The 23,392-nt window shown below is 50.4% G+C and overlaps 9 protein-coding genes across 9 annotated transcripts; all 9 read right to left on the minus strand.

Annotated features, from left to right (window-relative positions):
• Positions 1-477: 477 nt before the first annotated feature.
• NCU04889 (hypothetical protein) lies at positions 478-1,932 on the minus strand (the record flags this gene model as incomplete). Its single annotated transcript, XM_953305.1, has 1 exon — positions 478-1,932. One exon carries the CDS (start codon positions 1,930-1,932, stop codon positions 478-480), a length of 1,455 nt encoding a protein of 484 aa, XP_958398.1.
• Positions 1,933-2,725: 793 nt separating this feature from the next.
• Positions 2,726-4,417, minus strand: NCU04890 (hypothetical protein; the record flags this gene model as incomplete). Its single annotated transcript, XM_953306.1, has 1 exon — positions 2,726-4,417. The coding sequence occupies one exon, from the start codon at positions 4,415-4,417 to the stop codon at positions 2,726-2,728; it is 1,692 nt and encodes a 563-aa protein (XP_958399.1).
• Positions 4,418-5,639: 1,222 nt separating this feature from the next.
• Positions 5,640-7,091, minus strand: NCU04891 (hypothetical protein; the record flags this gene model as incomplete). The annotated part of the gene is made up of 1 exon (XM_953307.1): positions 5,640-7,091. One exon carries the CDS (start codon positions 7,089-7,091, stop codon positions 5,640-5,642), a length of 1,452 nt encoding a protein of 483 aa, XP_958400.1.
• A 586-nt stretch (positions 7,092-7,677) lies between these two features.
• Positions 7,678-8,313, minus strand: NCU04892 (hypothetical protein; the record flags this gene model as incomplete). The annotated part of the gene is made up of 2 exons (XM_953308.1): positions 7,678-7,998; positions 8,170-8,313. 2 exons carry the CDS (start codon positions 8,311-8,313, stop codon positions 7,678-7,680), a joined length of 465 nt encoding a protein of 154 aa, XP_958401.1.
• Positions 8,314-8,976: 663 nt separating this feature from the next.
• NCU04893 (hypothetical protein) lies at positions 8,977-9,666 on the minus strand (the record flags this gene model as incomplete). Its single annotated transcript, XM_953309.3, has 2 exons — positions 8,977-9,021; positions 9,406-9,666. The coding sequence occupies 2 exons, from the start codon at positions 9,664-9,666 to the stop codon at positions 8,977-8,979; spliced, it is 306 nt and encodes a 101-aa protein (XP_958402.3).
• Positions 9,667-10,529: 863 nt separating this feature from the next.
• Positions 10,530-11,771, minus strand: NCU04894 (hypothetical protein; the record flags this gene model as incomplete). Its single annotated transcript, XM_953310.1, has 1 exon — positions 10,530-11,771. The coding sequence occupies one exon, from the start codon at positions 11,769-11,771 to the stop codon at positions 10,530-10,532; it is 1,242 nt and encodes a 413-aa protein (XP_958403.1).
• A 1,496-nt stretch (positions 11,772-13,267) lies between these two features.
• Positions 13,268-14,815, minus strand: NCU16740 (hypothetical protein; the record flags this gene model as incomplete). The annotated part of the gene is made up of 2 exons (XM_011396058.1): positions 13,268-14,170; positions 14,696-14,815. 2 exons carry the CDS (start codon positions 14,813-14,815, stop codon positions 13,268-13,270), a joined length of 1,023 nt encoding a protein of 340 aa, XP_011394360.1.
• Positions 14,816-16,973: 2,158 nt separating this feature from the next.
• NCU04896 (hypothetical protein) lies at positions 16,974-18,942 on the minus strand (the record flags this gene model as incomplete). The annotated part of the gene is made up of 2 exons (XM_953312.1): positions 16,974-17,372; positions 17,452-18,942. The coding sequence occupies 2 exons, from the start codon at positions 18,940-18,942 to the stop codon at positions 16,974-16,976; spliced, it is 1,890 nt and encodes a 629-aa protein (XP_958405.1).
• A 2,240-nt stretch (positions 18,943-21,182) lies between these two features.
• Positions 21,183-23,274, minus strand: NCU04897 (hypothetical protein). Its single transcript, XM_953313.2, has 2 exons — positions 22,289-23,274; positions 21,183-22,226 (listed from the first exon to the last, which is right to left on the minus strand). The coding sequence occupies exons 1-2, from the start codon at positions 22,539-22,541 to the stop codon at positions 21,274-21,276; spliced, it is 1,206 nt and encodes a 401-aa protein (XP_958406.1). The 5' UTR covers positions 22,542-23,274; the 3' UTR covers positions 21,183-21,273.
• Positions 23,275-23,392: the final 118 nt, after the last annotated feature.

Here is a 23,392-nt window from a genome sequence, read left to right on the forward strand (position 1 = left end):
TATTCCTCCATATATGTTTCCATCGAAATATTGAGGTGCCTCTCGGTATGTGTACAATTTCTCTCCCACAGAATTGTGATGTCCGTCGAGTTAATGGCGTCCCCTCCGGCCACCTTCATCAATGTAGCAGTCTACATATGTCCGATTTTTCTCGTCTTAGTTTTTCCAAAACTGCCAGTTCATCACTGGTACAGAGAAAGTCCCTTCTGAACTGAAAACATTGTCGTCAGCTCCTTGGTTTGATCCCTGACACGGCCTTCGATCATCTCAAACCAAGTTTTGTCGTTTCCTTCAATGTTCTGGAGTTTCTCATCAAGGGCTCATCTACTACACTTCGGCCGTCTTATTTGAATCAAGCACGAGAGTTCTCATTTCAAAGCACTGCACACAAATGAAGGAGATACTGAAAAATGAATCAAATGCAGGTCTCTTGAAGTACGCTACCGCCCTCCAATTTGACAACCCCGGTTTTCGGCCTTACAAAGCCCATTCGACGTCCTCCACAAACTTTTTTCTGCGTCCTCTTTTGTTCCTTCTCGGAGCCCTGTGGGACCAGTCGTTGTGGTTCGAATTGAGGGCCTTGACGGTGACATCGGAGTGCTCGTGCTCTTCTCCAGTGTCTTCCCTGTTCGGCCAACCACGTTCTAAATTGTTATCCTCAGCGTTGTCCATTCCATCCTCACAGTCATTGTCCTGACCTAGGCTGTCCATCTCATCTGGCCAACCACTGCCCGTGTTGTCACCCGAGCTGTCCTTGGAACTCTGGCTCCAGTCGTCGAATCCCTCCATGCCCTCCGACCACCCAGTGCCGGAGCTGTCGCTTGGTGTTGATGCCGGTGGTTCGAGGTCCAACTTCGCCATGTTATTCACAAGGAGTCTGGACGTCGAGTTGGAAGAAGTATCACACTCGGCCTGGGCCGGCTGCCAAGAGGTGGTTTGGTCTTGCCTTTGATGCTCCCAGTTGTTTCGTCCACGTCTTTGGTATGTCTTGCCCTTCCCTCTGCCCTTTGCCTTTGGCTTCTGAGTAGGCGCCATTGCCAAGTTCCTCTGGTAGATGGCCGGATCAACCCACTCGAATGTGATAGGGGGAAGGTCTGCCTTATCGTCGAACCAAGTAACCCATTCGGCTTCGGTCATCAGCATGAATCGCAAGAAGGCAATCAACTGGACGACAGTGTCATTACACCCATTGTGCAACGGAAGCCCCTCACCCAAAGCGCCCAAGGAGCTGAAGGCCTTTTCACCCTTGGTCTTTGCGTTCCTTGTGTTTGGGTTGTCGTGGAACCGAGCACGGAAGGGATACCAGATTTGGATATCCCACAACTCGATACTGGGGCACAGAGCTGCCAGATCAAGGCCACCATGGTAGAATGTGGACTCCTCGCAATGTGAGTCCCACACAATGACCTTGATGTTGCGGGTTATACCCGCGGCCTTCTCCTGGTCCGTCAAATTTTGGGTTGAAAGGCCCTTGACGATTTCAGCAAGGCGTCCCATGGTCTCGGCTTTCGTGAGGAAAGTCGAGTCGACAAAGCGACAGTGGTATGGCCTTGCGTGGTGAGCACGGCCAGGGTCCAAGTGGGCGTGGCGATGGTAGGGCGCCTCGCAAGTCTCCTCTGTTTTGTCCCGGAACTCTTCGGTGATGATGTGCTCCGAGACGATGAGTTTGGTAAGGCTTTCCAGGCGGCTGTTGCTGCCATCGGTGGGACTGGGGCGGCCGCTTGTTGATGGTCGATTTCTGGTGTCGTAAACCGCCACCCCGAGCTCCGACATCTTCTGATACTGAGTGATGCCGGGCCCGGAGAGGTGGTCGATATTCTCGAAATCGACCGACAGGATAACTGGGTCTTCTTGCTTTAAGACGTGGCGGAACTCGCTGAGAGTCTTGTAGTCCCAAACGAGGGCTGGTTCCGTCGCTGTGATAGGCACCATGTTGTCTAATACGAATTGTTAGCACGAACTACCTACCTAGAGGTACTTTACCCGGTCGTATCGACAGTCTTACCTATCGTATTTCTTCGGTTAGGAATGATAAGGAGAGGACGGATGTTTGAGTTCGCTGTGTGGTGAGCTGAATAAAGATCCAGTTGTGGTTGTGGTGTCGAAAAAAAAGGGGAAATTCCAATTCGAAGGTGGGAGCTGGATTTATATAGTGTAGGTTGTCGGAGAAACTAGAACCTTTCTACACTTCTACAGGTTTGAAGACAATATCATTAGAGGAACGAAAGTCGTTGGTGAAGGGAACTCTCAAGGTTTTCCGGGTAAGGCCCAAACGAGAATGTGAGGTTTTGGTCTCCACGGCCGCTGAAAGGACAACGCACAAAATCAGGTTAAGGCGTGTTCGTTACCGCAGTAAAAAGTTAGCCCTGATATTGCATTACTGTGCAGATTCTACAGTTGTACTTCTGTACAGTAATGCAAAGTTAAGGCACGCCAAGACCACGTCTCCTACTGAGCTGTGTTCGGGACCTCTATATACCTACCTAGGTACTAGTAGATGAAGTTATTCCAAGTAAAGGGGCAGGTCTTCTCGAATTACCTGTAGCCCAGTTCTTGAAGCACTATTCCTCGTTCCTCATCCATCAGGTCCTTCTCTCATGTCTTAATTTCCTATAATACCGCTGCAGAACTGTGCTATGTCCTTGCAATCCTCCATCCTCAAATCGCTGACAAGTCCGGGGACGTGATTCTCACGTTGAGATATCTATACCTGCCATACTGAGCTTCAGCGGCGGTAAGCACCCGCATTGAATGTCTTCTTCTTTCCGCGGCGCAAATGATGGACGGTTTGCCACTCGTTACGCTCCGATGCGCAACCGACAGACATGGAGGCGGAAGGAACATTTTCGTTGTTGGTGTCAGTCTTGGTGTGTTCGCTTGAGTCAAGCGTCGAGATAATCTCCGGATAGTCCATGTCTGCAGGCCATCCTGAAGCGCCGGCCGAGGTATCCTCCGAATCATCCACATCGCTCACGTCATCAGGCCATCCCGTGAATTCGTCCGAGGCATCACTCCTGTCATCCATCTCGGGAGGCCATCCGGAGAAGTTGGCTGTAAGATCACCCGAATCATTGCTCGACGGGCTGGAATTATCTGGCCAGCCGCTACCAGAGCGATTGACCCAGTCCATGTCATTGTCAGTAGAGGTACCATATGTTCCGTCGGTGGTCCAAGTATCGGCGGGCCATCCAATGTTGGAGTTGTCGGCCCAGTCATCGTTTCTGTCCCAGTTGTTACCGCAACTGCTCGTTGACTCGGCCATCCATGCTTCCTGTCTGACACTGCTGTATGATGTCGCGTTATTGACGTCCAGAGGCGCTGGCTTTGTCGTGTAGGTCGTCTTTGGAGGCGATTTGCATTTTGTGGCTGTGTCCTTTCTGGGCTCTCTGGTGTTGTAGCTTTGTCCAACCCGAGGCTTTCCGCGGCCCTTGCCTTTCGACTTGGGCGTGGGGCTTTGCGCGATGTTGTGCTCGTAAATGGTCTTGTCAACCCAGTCGAAAGAAATCGGGGTCAGGTCGACCTTCTCATTGAGCCAAGCACCCCACTCAGCTTCTGCCATCACCATGCACCCAAGAAACGCAAGAACCTCCGCAACCGTGTCGTTAGTTGCGTTATGAAGGACGGTTGATGGGTGTCCCTCAGGATCCAGCGCTCCCACAACGCCCAACGATGCAAAAACGGTCTCGCCTGCTGTGCGGTAGTTGGGGAATCTAAGGCGGAAGGGCATCCATATCTGGAAGTCCCACATTTTGATATCGGAGCCGAGGTCGTCCAAGTTGACTCCAGCCTGGCTAAAGATCTTCTCTTCCATCTCCGCACACCAAACGATAATTCTGACTTGTCGCTCGGCACCCGTCTTCATCTCGTCAGCGGTGAGGTTGCTGACCGTGGCCTGCCTTAAGACATCCTTCAGCCTTTCGACCCCCTGCTCCTTGCTGAGGCCGATAGTCGACCTCGCAAACATGCAGTGATAAGGCCGCGCTTTGTGCGGCGCTGGGGCCTTGTGTGGCTGCTTGGTGTTCTTGCGATGGTAAAAAGCTGGGCAAGTTCTCTCTGTGATACCCTTCCACTGGTCAATGATGATGTGCTCAGCGGTGATAGCCTTCGCAATACTTTCCAGACTGGGCTTCGAAATTGCTCCGCTTGATGTCTTGCTTTGTCGAGGATCATAAGTGGCGATCCCGATTTCCGACATCTTTCCGAAGAAATCCTGTCCGAACTCTTTGCCCAAGTGGTCGACGCACTCAAAGTCTACCGCAATGACCACTACGTCCTTGATCTGGTTACGGAAGTCGTGAAGATCTGCGAACGAGTAAACGGCGGGTGGGTTTGATGCGCCGATTCGACCTGGAATACTGAGGCCTTCATCGAGGTCGCAGGAGTCCGAGTCCCAAGTCGAGTCCATAGTGAAAACCATGTTGAAAAGTGTTGGTTGAGGTATTGATGATGCTGTTTGCTTTGAGGGTTGATTTAGACTGAATGTAAAGGGTGTTGAAAATAAAAGTTTCGAGGAGGAAGAACTGAAGGTCATCTTATAGGATTACGGGAGAGAAAGTCGCCAGCAACGGGGGGCAGTGAATGAGAACGAACCATCAAGGTTTCATGCCAGGTCGAGACTGAGGGCCGTCGAGTAATTCGGCTACACCAAGGTTCAGTGATGGTGCCGGGGGAATGATTCGGTAAATGCCGTACAAACCTTTATCCTTCACCAGACCTTCTGAGGCCGTCCACTGCTCCTGTGCGAATTTGAGATAGAGTAGCATGTAGAGGTATCATGGAGTTATCTATCCACGCTCTATAGTGTAGAGGTATAGATGGGTAGATCAGCCGTCCACGCTAAGAGCCTCAACTGTCCATTTCTTTTTTTCCCCTGTCCGCAGAGGTTAATTTTATGTTATTTCGGGATTAATGGATGTCAAAAGAGTTTCAGAAGTACCTACGTAGAGGGATTTGTGGACATGAGAGACTGGAGGCTTGGCCATCGAAAGTAGAAGTAACCATTGCTAAAAGCATGGAAGTACAATACCTAGAGGTAGCTGCAGACACATGTATCAAAAACTTCATTGAGTAGAGGTAAGATTCCATTCGACGTGGAACTACCTAGGTAGGATGACGGAAGAGGAAATCGCCATCCACGGGGCGCATTTAATGAAAACTAAACTACAAGGAGAAGGTAATGGATGGTTCATTCCGTTGATGAACGGGACGGTGGGTCTTGGGATATCCACGTAAATCGAGTCGTCAATTTATGAGGACCAGCTATCTGTGTCCGGGGTTCGGACGTCGGAAACTCAGTTTAGTGTGTCTGTAGAAGGAGGGAACGAAGTCGGCGGTATGAATCACGAATTTGTGCGAGAGCCTCAGTTCCTTCCATCATCCCGAAGAATATGTCGCGCTTTACCACCCCCTATGACTTGCACGTAGGTCATGAATGAATGTGGACACTCGAGAATGTGAAGCTGGACAACCTTCTAAACCGGGCACTTGTTTGATATTACGAAAAGAAAAGCCAAAGTCCACTTGAACTATCACTGACGATTGAAGGTGAAACTTTGACTGAAGACTCTTTGACTACCTCTAGGTACCGGTACCTGGGAACGCCCTGATACAGACCAGCTGACCTAACGTTGACCCAGTGACTACGAAAGACCCGGAATCTGCCTCGAGCACTCCTCTCGCTTGACAGCCTTCTTCTTCCGGGCCCTTTGTTTCCTCGAGGCGCCTCCTTTCCTCCCTGAGCTATGGTCTCCCTCATAGCCTTTTTCCACCTCCGTTGCACCACATTTTACCTGTATGTGGACATCTGAATCCTGGAGATGGATGTTGCCCATCTCTTGGCTGAGGCTGGCAATTTCGGTGACGGCACCAGTGACGTTGGCGGCTTCAGGTCCTAGGTTCTGTCGCAGCGTTGTGACTTGCTGATGAGATTCCTGGAGCCGAGTGTTGCTAGGACTGGTCGTATTACAAGGGCCAGGTGTACCGTTTTGGCAATGTCTGTTGTAGTTGCCCCTGTGACGTGGTTCCTTCCAGCTTGACGATGGTTTTGTGTTTGAACACTGGCCGTGCTTTCCATTATAAGTGACATGGTTCCCATGCCCTTGCATCGGCGTCCTTGGCTGATGTCTCTTTTGGGTTCTGGGAGCCCGGCTTATGTTGTCCTCGTAAATTGATTCGTCTAACCAGTCGATAGAAATGGGAGAAAAATCGACCCTTTCGTCAAACCACGCCTTCCATTCGTCCTCAGTCATGACCGTCATACGCAGGAATGACAACAGCTGCGCAACCGTATCGTTGGTTGCGTTGTGAAGGACAGTGGTCGACGTCGTGCCTAGCACGCCCAAACTGGCGAATGCCATTTCCCCGCTTGCCTGACCGTTGTTGACGCCGTTGTTGAAGCGGATTCTGAACGGGCACCATGCCTGAAGGTCCCAACCTTGGATGTCTTTGCCAAGTTCAGGAAGATGGATGTCGGCCTGGCAGAAGATCCGATCTTCGAGGCCGGAATCCCAGAAGAGAAGTCTCACCTCCCTTTCGTCTCCGTTCTTGATTTCCTCGGCGGTACGATTTTGTGTCGTAAGTCGGCGGAGAAGAGCCTTCAGCCAGTTGATAGACTCATCGCGGCTCAGAACGGTGGACCTTGCGAACTGGCAGTGGTATGGCCGCGCTTTGTGTGGTTTCCCGGACTTGTTTTTGCGACCTTTATGCCAAAAGGCTTTGCAGGTCATCTCCGTTTCGTGCTTCCACTCATCAATCAGGATGTGATGAGCGGTCGTCAATCTTCCCAAGTCCTCGAGATGCTTATTGGACTGTGAGGTGGTCGATGTGGTATTGAATAGCGTACTGGTAGAGGGACTGGTTCTTGGGTCATAAATCGTGATTCCAATTTCTGACATCTTGTCCAAGTCGCTCCCGACGTAGTTGTCGACAGTCTCGAAGTCGACAGCACAAATGATAACGTGCTTTGTTGAGAACTTGATCTGGAAAGACTCCAAGTCCTCAAACGAGTAAATCGGTGGAGGTGGCGGTGTGGTCTTATTCTTACGAGGCACCAACGCCTCGTCGTCAAGACTGTCATAGTCGTCGGAGTACATCTTGCTTGATTGGACTTGTCTTGACGATAACAAAGATGAGGAAGTAAAGAATTGAGAGAGGAAGGAAAATTCACTTGCTTTATAGGAGTTTTGGGAGGAGGAAGACGGGAATATCCAACGCAACAGCATCCGTCACTGAACAAGGTTCCAGGTTCTTAGTGCTTTTGGGGCCAGACTCGGAGTGAAGGCATTCCAGCACAGGTTCTCTTCATCTTCTCACATTTATCCACCGGATATCGACCCTTCACGTACACTTTCGAACTTCGCTTTCCACAGCGCCGTTTGACTGCCCTTTATCCAGGTTTTGGGTTGTAAGGTTTCGTGAGGAGAAATTCCTATGTGCGAGTTGTCCAAATGAACCCCAGCCTGGCCAAACTGGCAATCGTACGGTCAGGGCTTGTGGGGTATCTGGACTTGGTTGGCTTTTCAGTATTCCATTCTTCTCTGTCGGAGAATAGCAGCGACCTGTTTGTCCGGTAGTGGCCATGCACATATCCACAATGATAAACCTAGGAGGTATTAGGTACACTTCGATACCTCTGCCTACTAGTAACATTCTGCTTGGCAATACTCTTAGGGATGGCCTTCATTTTTTCGATCGACTGATTGGTACGGCCGAAGATCGTCGACCTGGTAAACTGGCAGTGATATGGTCGCGCCGTGTGAGGGTTCCGGTCTTCTTCTTCCGGTCTCGATGCCAGAAGGCCTTGCAGGTTGTTTCAGTTTCATGCTTCCATTCTTCCACGAGAAAGTGGCTAGCGGTCGTTGACTTCGCTAGATCCTCCAGAGTGGTATTGGACGTTGAGGTACATGTATTGGTGGTTGTTTTTGAGGAGGAAGGACTGACCCGTGGGTCGTAGACGGCCGCCCCGATTTCCGACATCTTCTCGAGGTCGGTGCCGATGGACTATCCACTGTTTCGAAGTTTATGGCACAAAAGATGACATGTTTCGTGGACTCTTGAAAGGACTGTAAATCGTCAAAAAACAACTGGCAGATGTGTTTTCCTTGCCATCCGGTTTCTTTGCCTTCTGCTCCTCCACTGAGTTGTTGCTAGAGGTACCTCTAGGTACCGTACCCCGAACACCCGGCGCGGAAGGCGCTTGTGAGGTGAAGTCGTTAGAGGTATAGTGGGGAGTAGGCTTTGTAACACGTTTGGGCTGCTCGTTGACATAGTGATTGTAAGCAGGGAGTCGTCCCTGACCATGCCTGTTGTGGGCATTCTTGTGGAGAGCCCTTGGTCTAATATTGAAATTCTCCTGATAAATATCAAGATTTACTCATGACATGGCCATGGCACGGCACTAGGTTGCGCAACCAACGGAACCAAAGGTCCCACTCTGTCTTTGTCATAGATATAATCTTGAGCAGAGATAACAACTGCGCTTTACGCAGTCATTTGTGGCGTTGTGCATGTTAAGACCATTTCCAAGAGCGCCGAGCGACTTGAACGCTTCTTCTCCGCCCGTCTGACCCTTCTGAATGCTTACAGTTCGTGTTCAAGTTGGGTTTTTGAAGGATAAGTTGTCCCGGTAACGCCCTTTCATTGCAACAAGATTACCTCTATGGATAGGCAGTGTAGGTGGAAGTGCAAGGTACTATATAGTACCTAGAGGTATGCTGTAAGTTCCTATTCCATCACTTGGTTTTTTTCAAAACAATGTTACTGTGTTCCAATCACGCTATATACCAGATCTTCTGAATGATTTTACGGAGTTTTCCAACGTCTTTTGTTCATCGGAAGCAGCAAATAGCAACCTTTTCCGCCTCGGAAGGCTTTCGAGACCATGAAGAGAAGGAACAAGGGAGTCTAGATGATGACAGTTGGTAAGGACGTGATTAATGACTATTTCTGTATGAGTAGAAGCTACAACCATGTTCAATATCATTTCCACTTGCCATGACCGGGCATGCAAATCGCATTCTGTCGCTGTAGTGGTAGGAGCAAACTAGAGGTAGTACATGTCTCCTCCACATGCCCAATCTCAACGGGTTGATCCTTCTCCCTCCTTTTCATTCCCTCCTCCCCCCCGCGGACGATATTGTCTCGCTCCAGGTATCCACAAGTAGAAGTACCTCCAGAAAGCTGGACCGTGTGTCCACATCCACGAGAAGTGGAATGACCGCTACCCACCGTGAAGGTATCTATCTCCTCCAGGTAGATTGACCCTTTGAAGGGTAGGAGCGGCCACCCTGGTTCGGCCGAGTGATCCTCTCATGGAGGCTCCTTGGCCGCATGTTGTAGTTGTGTTGAAGGATTGATGCGTTGAGCCAGTCCATGGCCAATGGTGACGCGTCAATATATTGGACGAACCAAGTAGTCCACTCCGCCTCCTTCATATGTGAAACCCTCACTAGGGCAAGCAACTGCGCCACACAGTCGTTTGTGACGTTGTGTACCTAGGTTGAAGCTCTCGCCCAGGAAACCGAGCGACGCAAGGATATCTTCGCCCTTGCTTTGTGTCTTGTGGAAGCGGATCTGGAAAACGGACCACAACTGCAAGTCCCAGATTGTCACATCTGAGCCAGCAGCGGTCAGATCAAGGCCGCCGAGCTGAAATACTGTCTCTTCCATGTGTGCAGCCCAGTAGAGGTATTCTCATTATCCTTCACGAGGGCATAGTCCTGGGCCTTCTAGACTTGGTGCTTGAAGAAGTGTTGTATGAAACAGTGTAAGTTTGTGTTAGGTAGTCGTCTTCCTTTTATATATTGCCGGCGTTCGGCGAGTTTGGGAGCCGGGTTGACCTTGGGCTGATAGGATGAAACGGTGATGTCTCGTAAAGACTGTGTCCAGCAGCGGGGACGTTGAAGGCCGGTATAGGTACAAATACAGAGGGTGTTTTGACCTGCTGGTGGATAGGTAATGCATAGGTCAAGTAAGGGTATAAAGACGGGAGGCACGGCCTACTTTGCGTTTAGATGATGAGCAATGTTTCTTTATGCTAGAGATAGGACACTCAAAGATGGAGGTAATGGACTGCCGGTCTCTTTTCTACATCCACCGAGCAAGTATATAAGGCAGGTACCTCTACCCCTATGCATGCAGGTGGATACCTTCCTGATACCTCTTGGTCAAGCTTCCAACTTAGAGCCTGGCTCGAGTTTCCCGCTTCTGGGGCACACATTGTTCATACCTGGGTACAACCACTCTTTCCTTCCTGCGGTACTTCCTGCCGTTCCGAGGAAGCACACCTACCCTTAAACCACTATAGAGATATGTACATCGCAATGAAAGAGTTCTCCTGCCCTTCCCCCTTTCAACTTGACCATCGGACCATCATTGCCCTCTGCTCTTCTGAGTTCGTCAACAGTACCTACCTCTAGGTAGAGGCATCTAAAGGCGAGCTGTCTCAGTCGAGCGCCTAGGGCGAGTGGAGGTACATGTCTGAAGGAGCCCCGATCTTTCCTTGTACCTCGAGACGTCGAAGCATCGTCATCTCACATGTCCCACTCCATCTCGGCGGGCCAGCCAGTACCGACTTCCTCAGATGATGAGGCCACAGCGGCAGTGGGCTTTTTAGACACTTCCTTTGCAGAAGAGATCCTACCTATACTCTGCCTGGCCTCGTAGGCCGTCCACCATTGATCGGTCTCACTGCCGCCGATACTGGAATTGGTTGAGGTATTATCCTTGACATAGGAAGCGACCGAACCCCGAACGGCCGGCACGGAGGGTGTCTGTGCGGCATAATTTGAGGTACCCCGGTGATGACTCGATTTACCCTTCGAGTAGCCCCTTGGATTCTTGTTGCCATTATGTTTAGAGGTATTCTGTGTAGAAGGATTGCGTGAAAAATCACGCAAGGCCTTGGGGCGTGAACTGAAGTTGTCCTCGTAGATGGTCGTATTGACCCAATCCATCGATATACTCGGCAGGTCACGCCGATCGACGTGCCAAGTTGACCATTCTTCCTCAGTTAAGGTTAGAAGCTTGAGGAGGGCGAGCATCTGCGCCACCGCATCGTTGGTGGCATTGTGAAGTTTGGAGCCGTCTCCCAAGGCTCCCAAAGACCCAAATGCTTCCTCTCCCTTAGTCTGCTTCTTCGTAAACCGGATCTGGAATACTGACCAGATCTGCATGTCCCACACCTTGATCCGGGAACTCATACCGACCAAGTCGATACCGCCCTCACGCAAAATATCCTCCTCCATACCAGCGGCCCAGAACAAAACGCAAATTTGACGCTCGACACCATTTTGGACCTCAGCCGTGGTCCTGTTTTGGTGGACAAGTTCTCCGATCAACTGCTTGATGTCGCGCATTGCTTCTTCCGCTGTCCTGAAGATCGACCGGGCGAACTTGCAGTGGTAAGGTCTGGCGTGATGAGCCTTACTGGGATTTCTGTATGCCCCGCGATGGTAGAAAGCAGTGCATGTCTCTTCTGTATACCGACGGTACATTTCGATGATGGTGTGGCGTGCACGAATCTGTGCGCCGAGGTCGTCGATCCGGATTTGGTTGGTGTTGGCGCTCTTGTCCCGGGGATCAAACACGGCGATACCGACTTCGGACATCTTCACGTAGTTCGAGGGCTGTGGTTGACCCTTCGCTGCTTGAAGGTGATCGACGCCTTCGAAATCCATGGTGACGAGGATAGAGTCCTCGACGTCTTTAGCGAAAGCCATCATGTCCGCGTGGTCAACGACCATGGGCGGAGCGGGAGTGGTTGGACCTGGCATGATGACTGGTTTTGCTGAGTGTAGAGGTTGTACTGGAGTATAGTAACTGTCGTGAGTGTTAATCGCTGTGTACCTAAAGGCAGGCGAAGCTTGAAAGATTGCCTATCGCTTACGTGTTTGAGATAGGTAGATGTTTACACGACTATTGCCCTTGTTCCCCCTTTCCGCGAGACTCTGATGAGTGTTGATGTTTGGACTCGATATTGATACCTCGACAGTTGGTGGAATTGTCTTGAAGAAGGAAGAAAGGAAGTGTGAGTCGGAGGAAAAGAGTGGGGGATTAAATAGGGCTGTGGAAGAGATAAAACACAGGTCACCGCCTGGAGAAGTGAAGGGGAGTTTGGTGGTGAAGGGTCATGAACAGGTTGATGGAACCTGTAACTATTCCATTGTTCACGGTTCTTATTGGGAGGGCGACCGGAAGTGGATTCAGAAACCAGGTCCTGTAATAGCTTCATAGCACGGTCGGTGAATGGCTTCACTGCCATGCCCGGTCAAAATTCAGGTTTCGTCCAGCTTCTGTTGACGGACCTTCACTGACAGCGAACCCTTTTCCCTGGGAACTCCCCACTTATGGACTCGCCCATAAGGTTTTGAGCATACACAAAGGTTCAAGGGTGGACTGGACACTCGGGAGAATGATGTTCATTGACTGAACATTCGGGAGTTCAATCGAGCGACCCGGCGAAGGCCATGTAAGACATCAATGTCAAAAAGTTTTATATGACGATACTGGAAACACAAAAAAAGAACCAGGTCATGGGAAATTGAGGTATAATAGGAGTTAACTTGCCGACACGCACCAAAAACTTACAGGTACGCACTTTTGGGATCTGACAGCTGACATGTAAATTATGTCGTTTTGGGTATAAAAATCGTAATTTTCAATATCATGAAGTGGGTCAACCCGATAAATCCCTGGTAAATGCCTTGTAACTTTTAATCTTCGGCGGGCAAGCGAGTAAATCTAATAGCGCCAATCTAGTAATACTTTTATAGAGTTAAGAGGTTATTCTACTCTACTCGAAGCGGTAGATTAAATAAATATATTTAATATAAATGGGTATAGTGTAATAGCGTGCAGTGGAATTGCGTGTAGTGTAAGGTGCTGGTACAGAGTGCGGGTGCATATGGCCGTGTGAAAAAGAGCGAAAAGAAATGGCTAAGGTATAGTGATGTTGCGTGTATTGAAAAGACGAAATTTTGCGGGTAAAAACGGGATTTACGATGTCAGGTGTCATCAGCTGCACTGCCCCATTTTTCTGGGAAAATGCGTACCTGTAAGTCTTTGGTGCGTGTCGGCAAGTTAACTCTATAATAGATGGGGGCAAATGTACGTCTAGAATTGAATTGTGAAATGGTAAAATGCCCTTTGATGCTATGGAAGCCCTTCATCATGCAGCCCTCCTCCCACTGTCACGTCTGAAATTGAGAACTGTCCTGGCAGAAATTGCAGGCAAAACTCAGGTAGGTAGATGTTCCGAGGAGCTGCCGTCCTACCAACATGGGTTCTTTTCCCACTCCTCCTTCCACTGCTTGCACGAAGTGTCCGCCCACATGTCTAACGGAAATGGTGACGGCGGCAGCGGCTCTTCACCCACCTCTAGCCTCTTAGCGTAATTTTCCCTATAAATTGCCGGATCGACCCAGTCCAAGCATATAGAGGGCAGGTTTTCTTGCTTCTCATACCACTTTTGCCACTCCTCTTCCGTCATCTTCATGAAGCGAAGCCAGGAAAGGACTTGGGCGACCGTGTCGTTGGCGGCATTGTGAAAAACGATGCCATGCTCCCGTCCTTCCCTGATCGCCTCTTCGTCTCCTTCCAAAATTCCTAAAGAGGCCAAAGCCCTCCCGCAGTTCACACGTGGAGGGGCGACCGGCCAGCCGTCGTCATCAAACCAGGGCTCCGGGAAGAAATGGTACTCGAATGGTGACCAGGTCTGGAAATCCCACCGTTCGATGTCGTCACCCAGCCATGAAAAGTCGACACCGCCTTCATCAAGGATGTCCTGCTCCAGGCGGTGATCCCAGAAGAGGATTTTTACAGAGCGCTGCTTGTCGTTTTCAAACTCTTCATTGGTTCGATTTTGGCGTGCCAACTGCCAGAAGAAAGGTTGCAACCACCACGTGGTTTTGATTTTCGACAGGTAGGTGGATTTCGTAAATTGAGAGTGGTATGGCCGGGCAAAATGTCTCCTTCTGGCGTGGTTTGGTGGGTGACTCCTGCAGGTTTCTTCATGGACCAACGACCAGGAGTAGTTGATGAAATGTGTGGCCTCGATGTGCTGGGCAAGCTGGTCAAATGTATTCCGGCTGTACGGCGCCAGTCGAGGGTCAAAAACCGAGACTCCCAGCTCGGACGCTTGGCAGTACTTTGAGACCTCGTCGTCTCCATATATCTACCCGAACACTAGTATACAGTATGCCTGATTTCCTTGGAACCTAAAAACAAACGGCCCAAGACAATGCGGTAGCCATGCTCGCTCGTCTGGTTTGTCCCATGGCTCAGGCTTGGAATGGCGGGGAGAGTGCAGCTGGCTTGCCCAATCTTTCCACCAACGAAATCCATTCGAAAGAGGTCTGTGAATTGTTTCGTCAGCGCTATCCGGTCTTCTCGCCATAGTGGAGGACTAGAATTGTAGGGAAACAAAAAGGGGGATAAACTCGCCATGCTAACGTGACCTCCATCTTGACCCACCGAGTCCACGTTTAATGCTTCAAACTCCATTGAACTCTCCCTTGACACACTCCTGGCGAGATGGAATATCTGTTTTGTGATGCCCGAATAAAACCTTGTTGGGTGCCATGTTTGGATCCAGATGCATTCTCTGGGCTATCGAAGGAATCATGCAATTTCGCCATCTCTCACTCGAGGTGCTCATTGCTCCTGAACCCAAGCCGATAGCTATGTGTGCGGTACGTACTCGATAGGTGGTCGTCAGGTTAAGGTTCCGAAAGGAGAAGATGGGACTGAAGGCCGTGATGAAGAAGTCGAAGATGTTCCATGTCCACGAGCCCGAGGCCCCCCGGCCAGGCCTGTACATGAACACGAACTTCGTGCGCTATAACGACCGCTATAAAATCGCAAAGTTCAGTGAACATCTGCAGGGTTGAAAAGATCAGACCAATCAAAAGCTGTGAATGCCCTGGCAGTCATCCGAATCGGGAAGGTGGTCCGTGTCCAGTAGCACTGTCAAACAACTGAAGATTTCCCGGCTGTGGACGACATAAGTGAGCAGAATCATTCCCATCGCCCACAGAAAAAAAAAAAAAAAAAAAAAAAGAAAGAAAGAAAGAAAAAGCAAAAAGAAAAAGGGAGTAAAGGGAGGGAGAAAAAGAGAAGGAATAAGAGAGGCGAGAGGAGAAAGATGATAACGAAGCATTTATGAGAAATGGAAGCCCCAGCCTAAAGAAAAGCCCGCATCAGTGGTCAGGTCACCACTGCCGAACGAGCCGGCGGTGGATAGCAGACTAGCAATACAGCATCTCCTGTCTGTTCGTCCAGGAGAGACAAGAAGTGGATGAGGGACAGCAAGGAATCATGCAGGGAAATAAACCACATGTGATCCAAAAAAAATTAAAAAAATATGAAAGGGTAGTAAAAGCGTAATGCCATAAATGATGCTCAAAAATGGTAGGCAGGAAAGGAGAGACGAAGTTCCAAAGTCCACTGCGCAAAGGCAAAGTGTCCATGATATCCATCGTCAACAGGCAGGTCATTGTACCGGCGGGATCAAGCCCAGCTTTATACCTCATGAAGGTCGCAATTTCCAGCTTTAATCTTCCCCTGGGGGCGACTTCCCACAACACGAGATGCTTGTTGTAATCAAATAGTAGACATTTGCTGAGCAAGCTCCAGCCCAACAGGGGCAAACCGTCAGGGAAACAGCTTGGGCCAGCAGTGTCCTTGCTCAATGGTTTGACCACATGCTTGCTGGGTAGGTACTATCAGACTTCATGCTAACGCCTGAGCACAAATGAATAGTAAAAGCACGTTGGAAAACAGTTGAATTGATTGCGATTTTGTATGGTGAATGGACTGATTTTGCTACCTACCTTTGCGGCTGTAACTTGATTCCTTTCTCCGTGTTTCTTCTAGATGTCAACAAGCTCGAGCCAGTAGCCACTCTTCGCTTTTACCCTATGGCCCATTTCAACCGCAGCTCATTACGCTCTTATCATCTTAATTCCACTCCTACCCGTTGCCCTTGCCTCCCGTAAACCGTGCTTCCTTCCGCTCATTCTTCCTCTCATGCCACGGCGTAGCGACAGAGGTAGTAACAGTGGCTACATCCAAGCGCCCCATTCACTTGGGTAGAGGAACCTAACCGCGCTCTTCATTTTGGCTTGGCTCGAACTCCCGCGACACTGCTTCAAACTCCAGACTTGCTTGTGCGAGAAATCCTGGCAATGCTTGCTTCCCTTTCGGTCCTTAACTCTGGGTAGTGCTTCCCGCAGACCTGAAGCACTTGCGGTTTGAGACTGATATTGGTCACTTCCCCAGAGTCCATACCTCTGTGTGACAGATTTTTGGCTTGGTGATTGACATACATGCAAACCGCAAACGTTGTGCGTCTTCATAACCCAGTCAGGTCGGCGGGCATGTTCCTTACCAGGGGTAGAGCAGAACTTGGCACAACGAGTGACACCGGACGATTGCTCATGGGCGGCCTTTCCGTAGTAGCGGGCTACTGTTGCCGGAGGTCGAGCAGCAGCGGCCGCGGCCTTAGAGCATTCCGAGAAGCGTCGACAAGTTTCCTTCTGGGCTTGCTGGATCTCATGAGTCTATTGTCACGCTGATATGCTCCATCGTCGGGTTTTCCATCTTTGTTGTCTACGGGGGAAGAGATAGTACTTTGCTGGGCAGGTCTCTTTTTGTGGTGCGGGGCTTAGAGTGTATGGGCGACGACAGTCCAGTCACTCCCTTCGTCTTCCTCTGTGGTAGATGGGGTACCTCTGGATGCAGGTAATGCGGCGGGATCCCTGGACGTAGACCTTCTCAACGTAGTCGACAGTTGAGCATGGCGGTCCTCAACGGATTTCGGCGAGTCCCAATTGCGGGAACTACCACCCCGTGGTTGACTCCCATTCCCATGATTCCCAGGAGCATGAAGTCCAGGTCGTCGAGGACCAGCTTGTGGTCGGTGACCATGGCGAAGTGAGATCGATGGTCTTCTCTGCCGGCTTTCGTAGAACATCCGCCTAGCTTCTCGACTCAATCGCGCTATCGACAGTGGTGAAAATGACACCAGCCTCAATCTCAGCCATTGCGCTGTGGTGCACAATGACGGGCTCAGGCTCTGGGTCCTCAGGCTCCTCAACCTCGTCAGGTCTTTCCCCCGGTTGAAGTAACGGGCCAAGTTCCTGGTTTGCCTTCCAGGTCTCATCGCTAATCCAGGATAAATCGACTGGATCCAAGTCACCAGGGTAAAAGTCCGAGCGACCACGCCAGTTCTTCCACTCTGCCTCGGTCATGACCATAAATCGCAGGAAGGCGACGACTTGGGTGAATGTGTCATTGGCAGCGTTGTGCAAGACTGCCATACCCCCGGCCTCGGCTCCGAGGGCCCCGAGACTATCGAAGGCCTTTTCTGCACCGGCCTAGCAAAGAAATGAAGCAGGGCAAAATCATTACCAAAACTATGCATTCAATTTGATCTCTACCTCACAACTCCCATACCACCTGACCTTTCTTCTTCCCTCTCTTTTTCCTCTTTGGCACATCTCTCGATAGGCACTGGCCATCCTCCTTGGCGGAACCTGCGGCTCCGTGGTCTCTGACACTTGCCGACTCATGGTGGGATAAAAAGTTGTTTGAGCCGTTGTTAACAATGGTCGCAGTGCTGCTACTTGCAGGTGCGTTGCCATTGGTGGCGGGGGTAGGTGGTGAGGGGGTACGGGAAACCGAAGCTGAAGGGAGAGAAGAAGAGGGCGTAGAGGCTGGGGTTGACTGGTTGGGCGATGTGGTAGCAGAAGAGGGTGATGGTGATGATGAACCAAAGGATAGTGGGACAGACCAGCAGGATTTGGGTGCCGGCTTAGTTTCTAACCTCTTCGGAATTTCAGTACCGAGTCCCTTGCCAATTTCACGACTTTCATTGGTTTTGAATAGATGTTGCGCGTTCGATTTGGCGCCCCATGTGACCCTTGGAGGTGCCTCGATCTTTTGAATACGAGGAGGTAGACCCGGAAAGGCGGAATTGTCGTTTATGGCTGGTGGTGGGTTGGGGTTCTGATGGTGACGTCCGTTCCTGCTCATGGCCTGGCCGGGCAGGTCAGGGTGCATCGCCAACGAGACACCAGACAGACCGTTATGGTTGGGAAACCGCTTGTACTTCTGTTCCAAGGCGGCGTTGTGGTGGAGGATCTGGAGATCAACCCAGCTCAAATCCAAGGGTTTGAGATCCTCTTCAGCCTGAACCCAGTGGGAAAACTCCTCCTTCGACATGTGGAAGAAGCGAATGAGGGTAGCCACCTGCGCCCATGCGTCATTTGAAGCATTGTGTAGCGTGATCGAACAATTTTCCAAGCCGAGCACGCCAGTTGTCGCGTAGAACTTTTCGGCTCCAGTCTTGTTGCGATGACCGAACCGGTGAAGAACGGGAAGCCATAACTGAAAATCCCAGTGCTCAATATCGTTGATGCTGGTAAAATTGTATGCATGATCGTTGAACAGTTGGGATTCCGCGTTTGAGTCCCAGGACAGGACGACAACCTTGCGGCGGATGCCGTCGGCCACTTCCGTCTCAGTGAGGTGTTGGTTTTGTAGAATCCGAAAGTAATCGGTGAGCTGGCTCATCACTTTTTGGCTTGATTGAATGTTGCTGATACAGAACATTGCGGTGTATGGTGATGGCTTGTGCGCCCCGCAATGCCAGGCCCTCCGACGGTTTGGGCATGTCTTCGCAGTCACCCAAGCCCACTCGTCGATGATGGTATGGCGTACTTGGATGTCTTGGATTTGCTCGACCTCGGAATTTGATGAACCACCTCTTGGGTCAAAAACTGCCACGCCCATCTCTGACAATTTTTCCATCGGACGGTCATTGGGTTGGTGGTCGATATTTTCGATATCAATGGAAACGAAAATGGTGTCCATATAGGTCTTTCTGAAGTCGACCAATTCCGCATAGCTGTGAACAGCCGGGGGTGGTGGGCAAGTAGACTTCATTGTCGCTGTAATTGCTGTGTGGGATTGCGAGATGTTGGGCTGGATGTGTAGGTGAGTGGGAATTTGATGATGTGTGGTGTCCGGGCAAGGGAGGCAGAAGAACGGATCAAGGTAGGAATTTATATCAAGGAAAAAAAAAAAAAAAAAAAAAAAAAAAAAAAAAAAAAAAAAGAAAAAAAAAAAAAACACAGTATATATAGCCATTCACCAAGGCTCTTGACAATCTAGGGCAAAGGTTTTAGCAACCTTGGACGCCTTCATATCATCATTCACTCGCAGTATGGGATCATCGGCTGGAACTTACGTGCACACCGGACCACTGGATAAATGAGAGAAAACGGCGAGATCTCCAAGTTTCAAACAGAAACGGATGACTTCAGGTCCTTCGCCGTAGACAAACGGTTCATTACTGAGACCTGTAGCTGCCACCATTGAGCGATCTCGTGAACGCAGTGGTTCAGGCTGTTACCGCGAATAGTCTTGGAGTCGCATCAAAGCCTCAAACGTAGTCCACTCCTCCGGACAGCAACGGCGGGGAAGGTTTCCGAGCAGGCGCCGATAAGGCAATACGTCTTTTCGTCCACTTGGCCAGTAGATGCTATTACTTCCCAACCGGGGGCAAACGATAAGGTGAGAAAGCAAGAAAGGTTCCAGGCCCAGCGCTGCCCGGAGGAATCTTTAGGCACTTCACCCATTTTCTCGTTTGCTGGCCTTAACGACACCATTGCGAATGTTAAATTAGCTGGCTTCAACCAGCAGAAACCGGAGCAAGCACGCAGAGTTGATGTGCACAAGAACCGAACTACAGCGTCAGGAGCATGCTGTGCCGTGCTGCCCTGCGTCTGCGCCTGTTTAGGTCACACAGAAGCCGCAGTGCGGCAAAGGGAAAGGAGAAGATCCACAATTCTTGCTAGAAAGAGAAGTCGAGTAACCAAAGCCATTGTGTTCCGGATCCGATCTTTAGTGATCCTAAATCGTCCGTTAGCGTGTGTTTCTTGGATACTGACAGGAGAAATTCCTCATGATTGAAGCGGCAATCCAGATTCCGGCGAAAAAGGACCGAGGGAGGGGCAGAGCTTGAAACCTGTACACGACCCTTCAACTGACGGTTTGGACTGCGTCGACTGCGTGCCTTGAATTATCTTGCTGCTCTTCTCGGAGCCGCCTTGTCGAACATTTGAACAGCGAGACTACGTTACTTGTGAGAAAACGAAGATCGACCTTGAGGAAGACGCGCAGGCAGGACAAACTCCACCTGCTTAGCTGCAGCCTGGCCGGACGTCAGGAGCTCGGGTGCCCCTGAGAGCGAAGGTGCACCTGCCGCGTGCATTCCCTTGGCATAACAAACATCCGAATTAGTACACTAACAGCAGCACCTCTCCATTTGGGTACCCCTCAGCACTATAGGCACAGCTGAATGAGCTACTGATACTTCGCTTCTGTTATAGGGTCTTCCACCACGCCGGTCCATCATCCATCATACAGACCACCCAACCATCCCGATAACTGTTCCCACCAACATCAATCTCCCAGACCAGTTAATTTTCTTTTTTTTAATTTTCCTTTTTTTTTTTTTTTTTTTTTTTTTTGAGTCTCGTCAATACCCCGCCCCCGCCCCCTCTATCAGTCAGACTAGCCTGCCTCGTCAACAATGGTGGCTAACCGCAAAGTTCCAGTCCACTTCCACGAAACTGAATCACGATCCATAACCGATATCCGCCAATTTGCGCTTCCCGGCCCGGCTACTCGTCGAAACCTCGACAGCTCTAGGCAATTCCTTCGTCGATCGACCTGCGGCATCATTCAAGTCCCATCGGTTACGTTATCAAATGTCCCTGAGGCCGAAAGCGAGTATGCTCCGAACGCAATTCCATCTCTTGTCCCTCAGATCTGCGGCATACTACCTACAGAGGCACATAAGCCCAAGAACATGACAAGCTTTAAAGGCCCAGCGCACATACATTCGAGTGACGACTGGTCTCTCCTCGCGATATCAGGGGTTCCAAACTTCCCCGAAAAACATCTACGAATCGACGAACCGATAAAGTGAACTGTGACGAGCCAGGGACGGAAACAAATAGAATAGGAGTTGGGCCGGTAGGTGCAACATAACTCATAAGCGAGGTAGTCTTTGCTGATGATCGCGAACAAAAGTTGCAAGATGGCTGGGGGATCGCTGTTCTAAAAATGTCTAGTCCAAACTGAACAACATTACATCTGTTAGCGCGCCTGAAGTAGCCAACACCAGTCCTCCGTCGCTCACATGCCGATGTCTACCCATCACTGCCAACCTGCAAGTAAATGCTTTCCAAGCCAGCGAGGATATAACACTCAAAAGAAACATCCCAGGCACGACCCAACATCCCAGTTCGGATCCAGCCTCTCATTGTACTCGGCAATCTCCGAATCCACCCAATCCAGCTTCACCATATACTCCTCCGAAAACCACGTGAAGTCCTTCATATACCGACTCCAAACCGCCTCCTCGCTATAAAGCAAGTACAGAAACGCCGCCAGTATCGCAAACACATCGTTCCCCGCATTATGCCCACACGCCAGGACCCCCAGGGGTTTCAACAGATTGTATGCGGAATCGCTCGTCTCCGCGTTCCGCCTGGCCTGCTGGAGGTTATGCCACTTTTGCAGATCCCACATTACAATCTTTATCTTTTCCGGGTCAGGGTACGCAGGAAGCCGGATCCTCCACTGCGTCATGATTTTGATCTCCAACCTGGCGTCCCAGAAGAAGAGAATAACGGGTCTGCGCTGGCCGTGGGCGACTTCTTCAGCGGTCAGACAACGTGTGGGGAGACGGTTGAGAATATCCTGCAGCTGATCGCGGATGGCGCGAGCAGGTCGGATGCGGGAGCGGGCGAAGACGCCGTCGTAGGGATGAGCGACGTGCTCGACTATCTTTCCGCCTTTGCCGGGCCAGGTCGTGTGCATGAAGGCGTCGCATGTCAAGGGGGTGACTTTGCGCCAGCGGGAGGCAATATAATGACGGATGTGAATCTTTTGGAGTCTTTCTTCGATGGTATACGTGGCGGAGGCGGCGGCATCTCGGGGGTCGTAGACGGCAATTCCGAGCTCGGACATTCTTTGGGATGCTGACAGAACTTTTTGGTGTCTTGGGTGATCGATCATTTCAAAGTCGAGGGCGACCAGAATTGTGTCTCTGAGGTCGTGGGCGAGTTCGGCAAGAGCGTTGTGGTGCCAGACTGTAGGTGGCCTGCGTACTGGACATCTTGGAGTACTAGGAGTGGGACTTTCGGGCACATTCGGCTCTTGAATAGCAGTGGTTAGCTGGTATGTCAGATGGCGTTTTGTGAAAGCGTGACCGGCCTACCCTGGCTCTCCTCGCCTTCGCTAGGTGGGATGGAAGGGAAGTAAAGCTGCTTTTTCATGGTAAGAAATAATTTGTGATCGTGTTGATAGAGATACTGATTAACGCTGATGGGGGGATACCGGTCTCTTCGATGTGCGCTTTGAAGAGCGGCCGAGTCAGTTAGGACAATGAGGGTGAGGAAAAACTCTGTCCCTGGTTTGGAGAAGAGGAGGTTTTTCAGCAGAAAATGAACATTTGAACTGCCCCAGACCATGTTAACATCCTGCGGTTAGTGAGCTTTGAGTCGGAAGGCGCCTTCGGAACGCCCAAGAAGTCGTGATCGGGAATTCGAGCACCTATTACTCTTCGTACCTTCCTCGTCGGTGCAAAATATGCCCCTTCACTCACCTTGGCCCATCCTTCAATTTCCTCACTACCTGCCATGGCTCCTTGCTCACGAACATCCACAAAATGGTGCTGGGAAACATGTGGCGAAGAAATTAAGAGCAGGATGGCTAATCTTAATTCTCATGTTGCCTTTAGTCTGCTCACCGACAGAGTGATACGGGCCTTGGGTGATGGGCCATTTGTACTCTGCCTTTTAGGAACGTGGTTGTGATTCCTGACTCACCATCCAGAACAGAAGCAAAGATTCAGGCAATCAGTCATGCTAGGAGTCAGAATTCAGCCGATTGTGTGGTGTCTGAGCAACAAAACTTCCCTGTTGTGCAAATGGCACAAATTCTTTTTCTTCCCCGACAACGGGATACAAAGATGGCTCATTGGCAAGCCGTTAGGTGAATACTGACATAATGAACGCGATGAAAGTGTAAGAATGATAGCAGAAAAGTAAGTGATTGATGCAGAGCAGCCTGAAATTGGTAACACATGGCATGGCAAGCTCCAGAAAGATTATACTTGTGATAGATCAACCAGAACAAGGTCAAGAAGAAACAAATGTGAGATGGGGACGGTTGGGCTGTTGAGATAGCCAAACTACAGGGTACTCAACGCAAAGAGCAGGGTAGGCGACTTTGGAACTCGCGACGACTGCGAGATGTTGGGGGAAAATGAAACGCACGGATATAAACGAAGAGTCTCAGCCGGCAAAACCACGGCTGTTCA

The sequence above is a fragment of the Neurospora crassa genome, linkage group IV, assembly GCF_000182925.2.
Source record: "Neurospora crassa OR74A linkage group IV, whole genome shotgun sequence".
In the NCBI taxonomy this organism is placed as follows: Eukaryota; Fungi; Ascomycota; class Sordariomycetes; order Sordariales; family Sordariaceae; genus Neurospora; species Neurospora crassa.

Coding starts and splice junctions, on each gene's coding strand:
- NCU04897 (XM_953313.2), bottom strand. CDS start 22,541: ATGGTCTGGGGCAGTTCAAATGTTCATTTTCTGCTGAAAAACCTCCTC. Junction 22,227..22,288: donor CGAAGGCGAGGAGAGCCAGG/GTAGGCCGGTCA, acceptor CTGCTATTCAAG/AGCCGAATGTGCCCGAAAGT.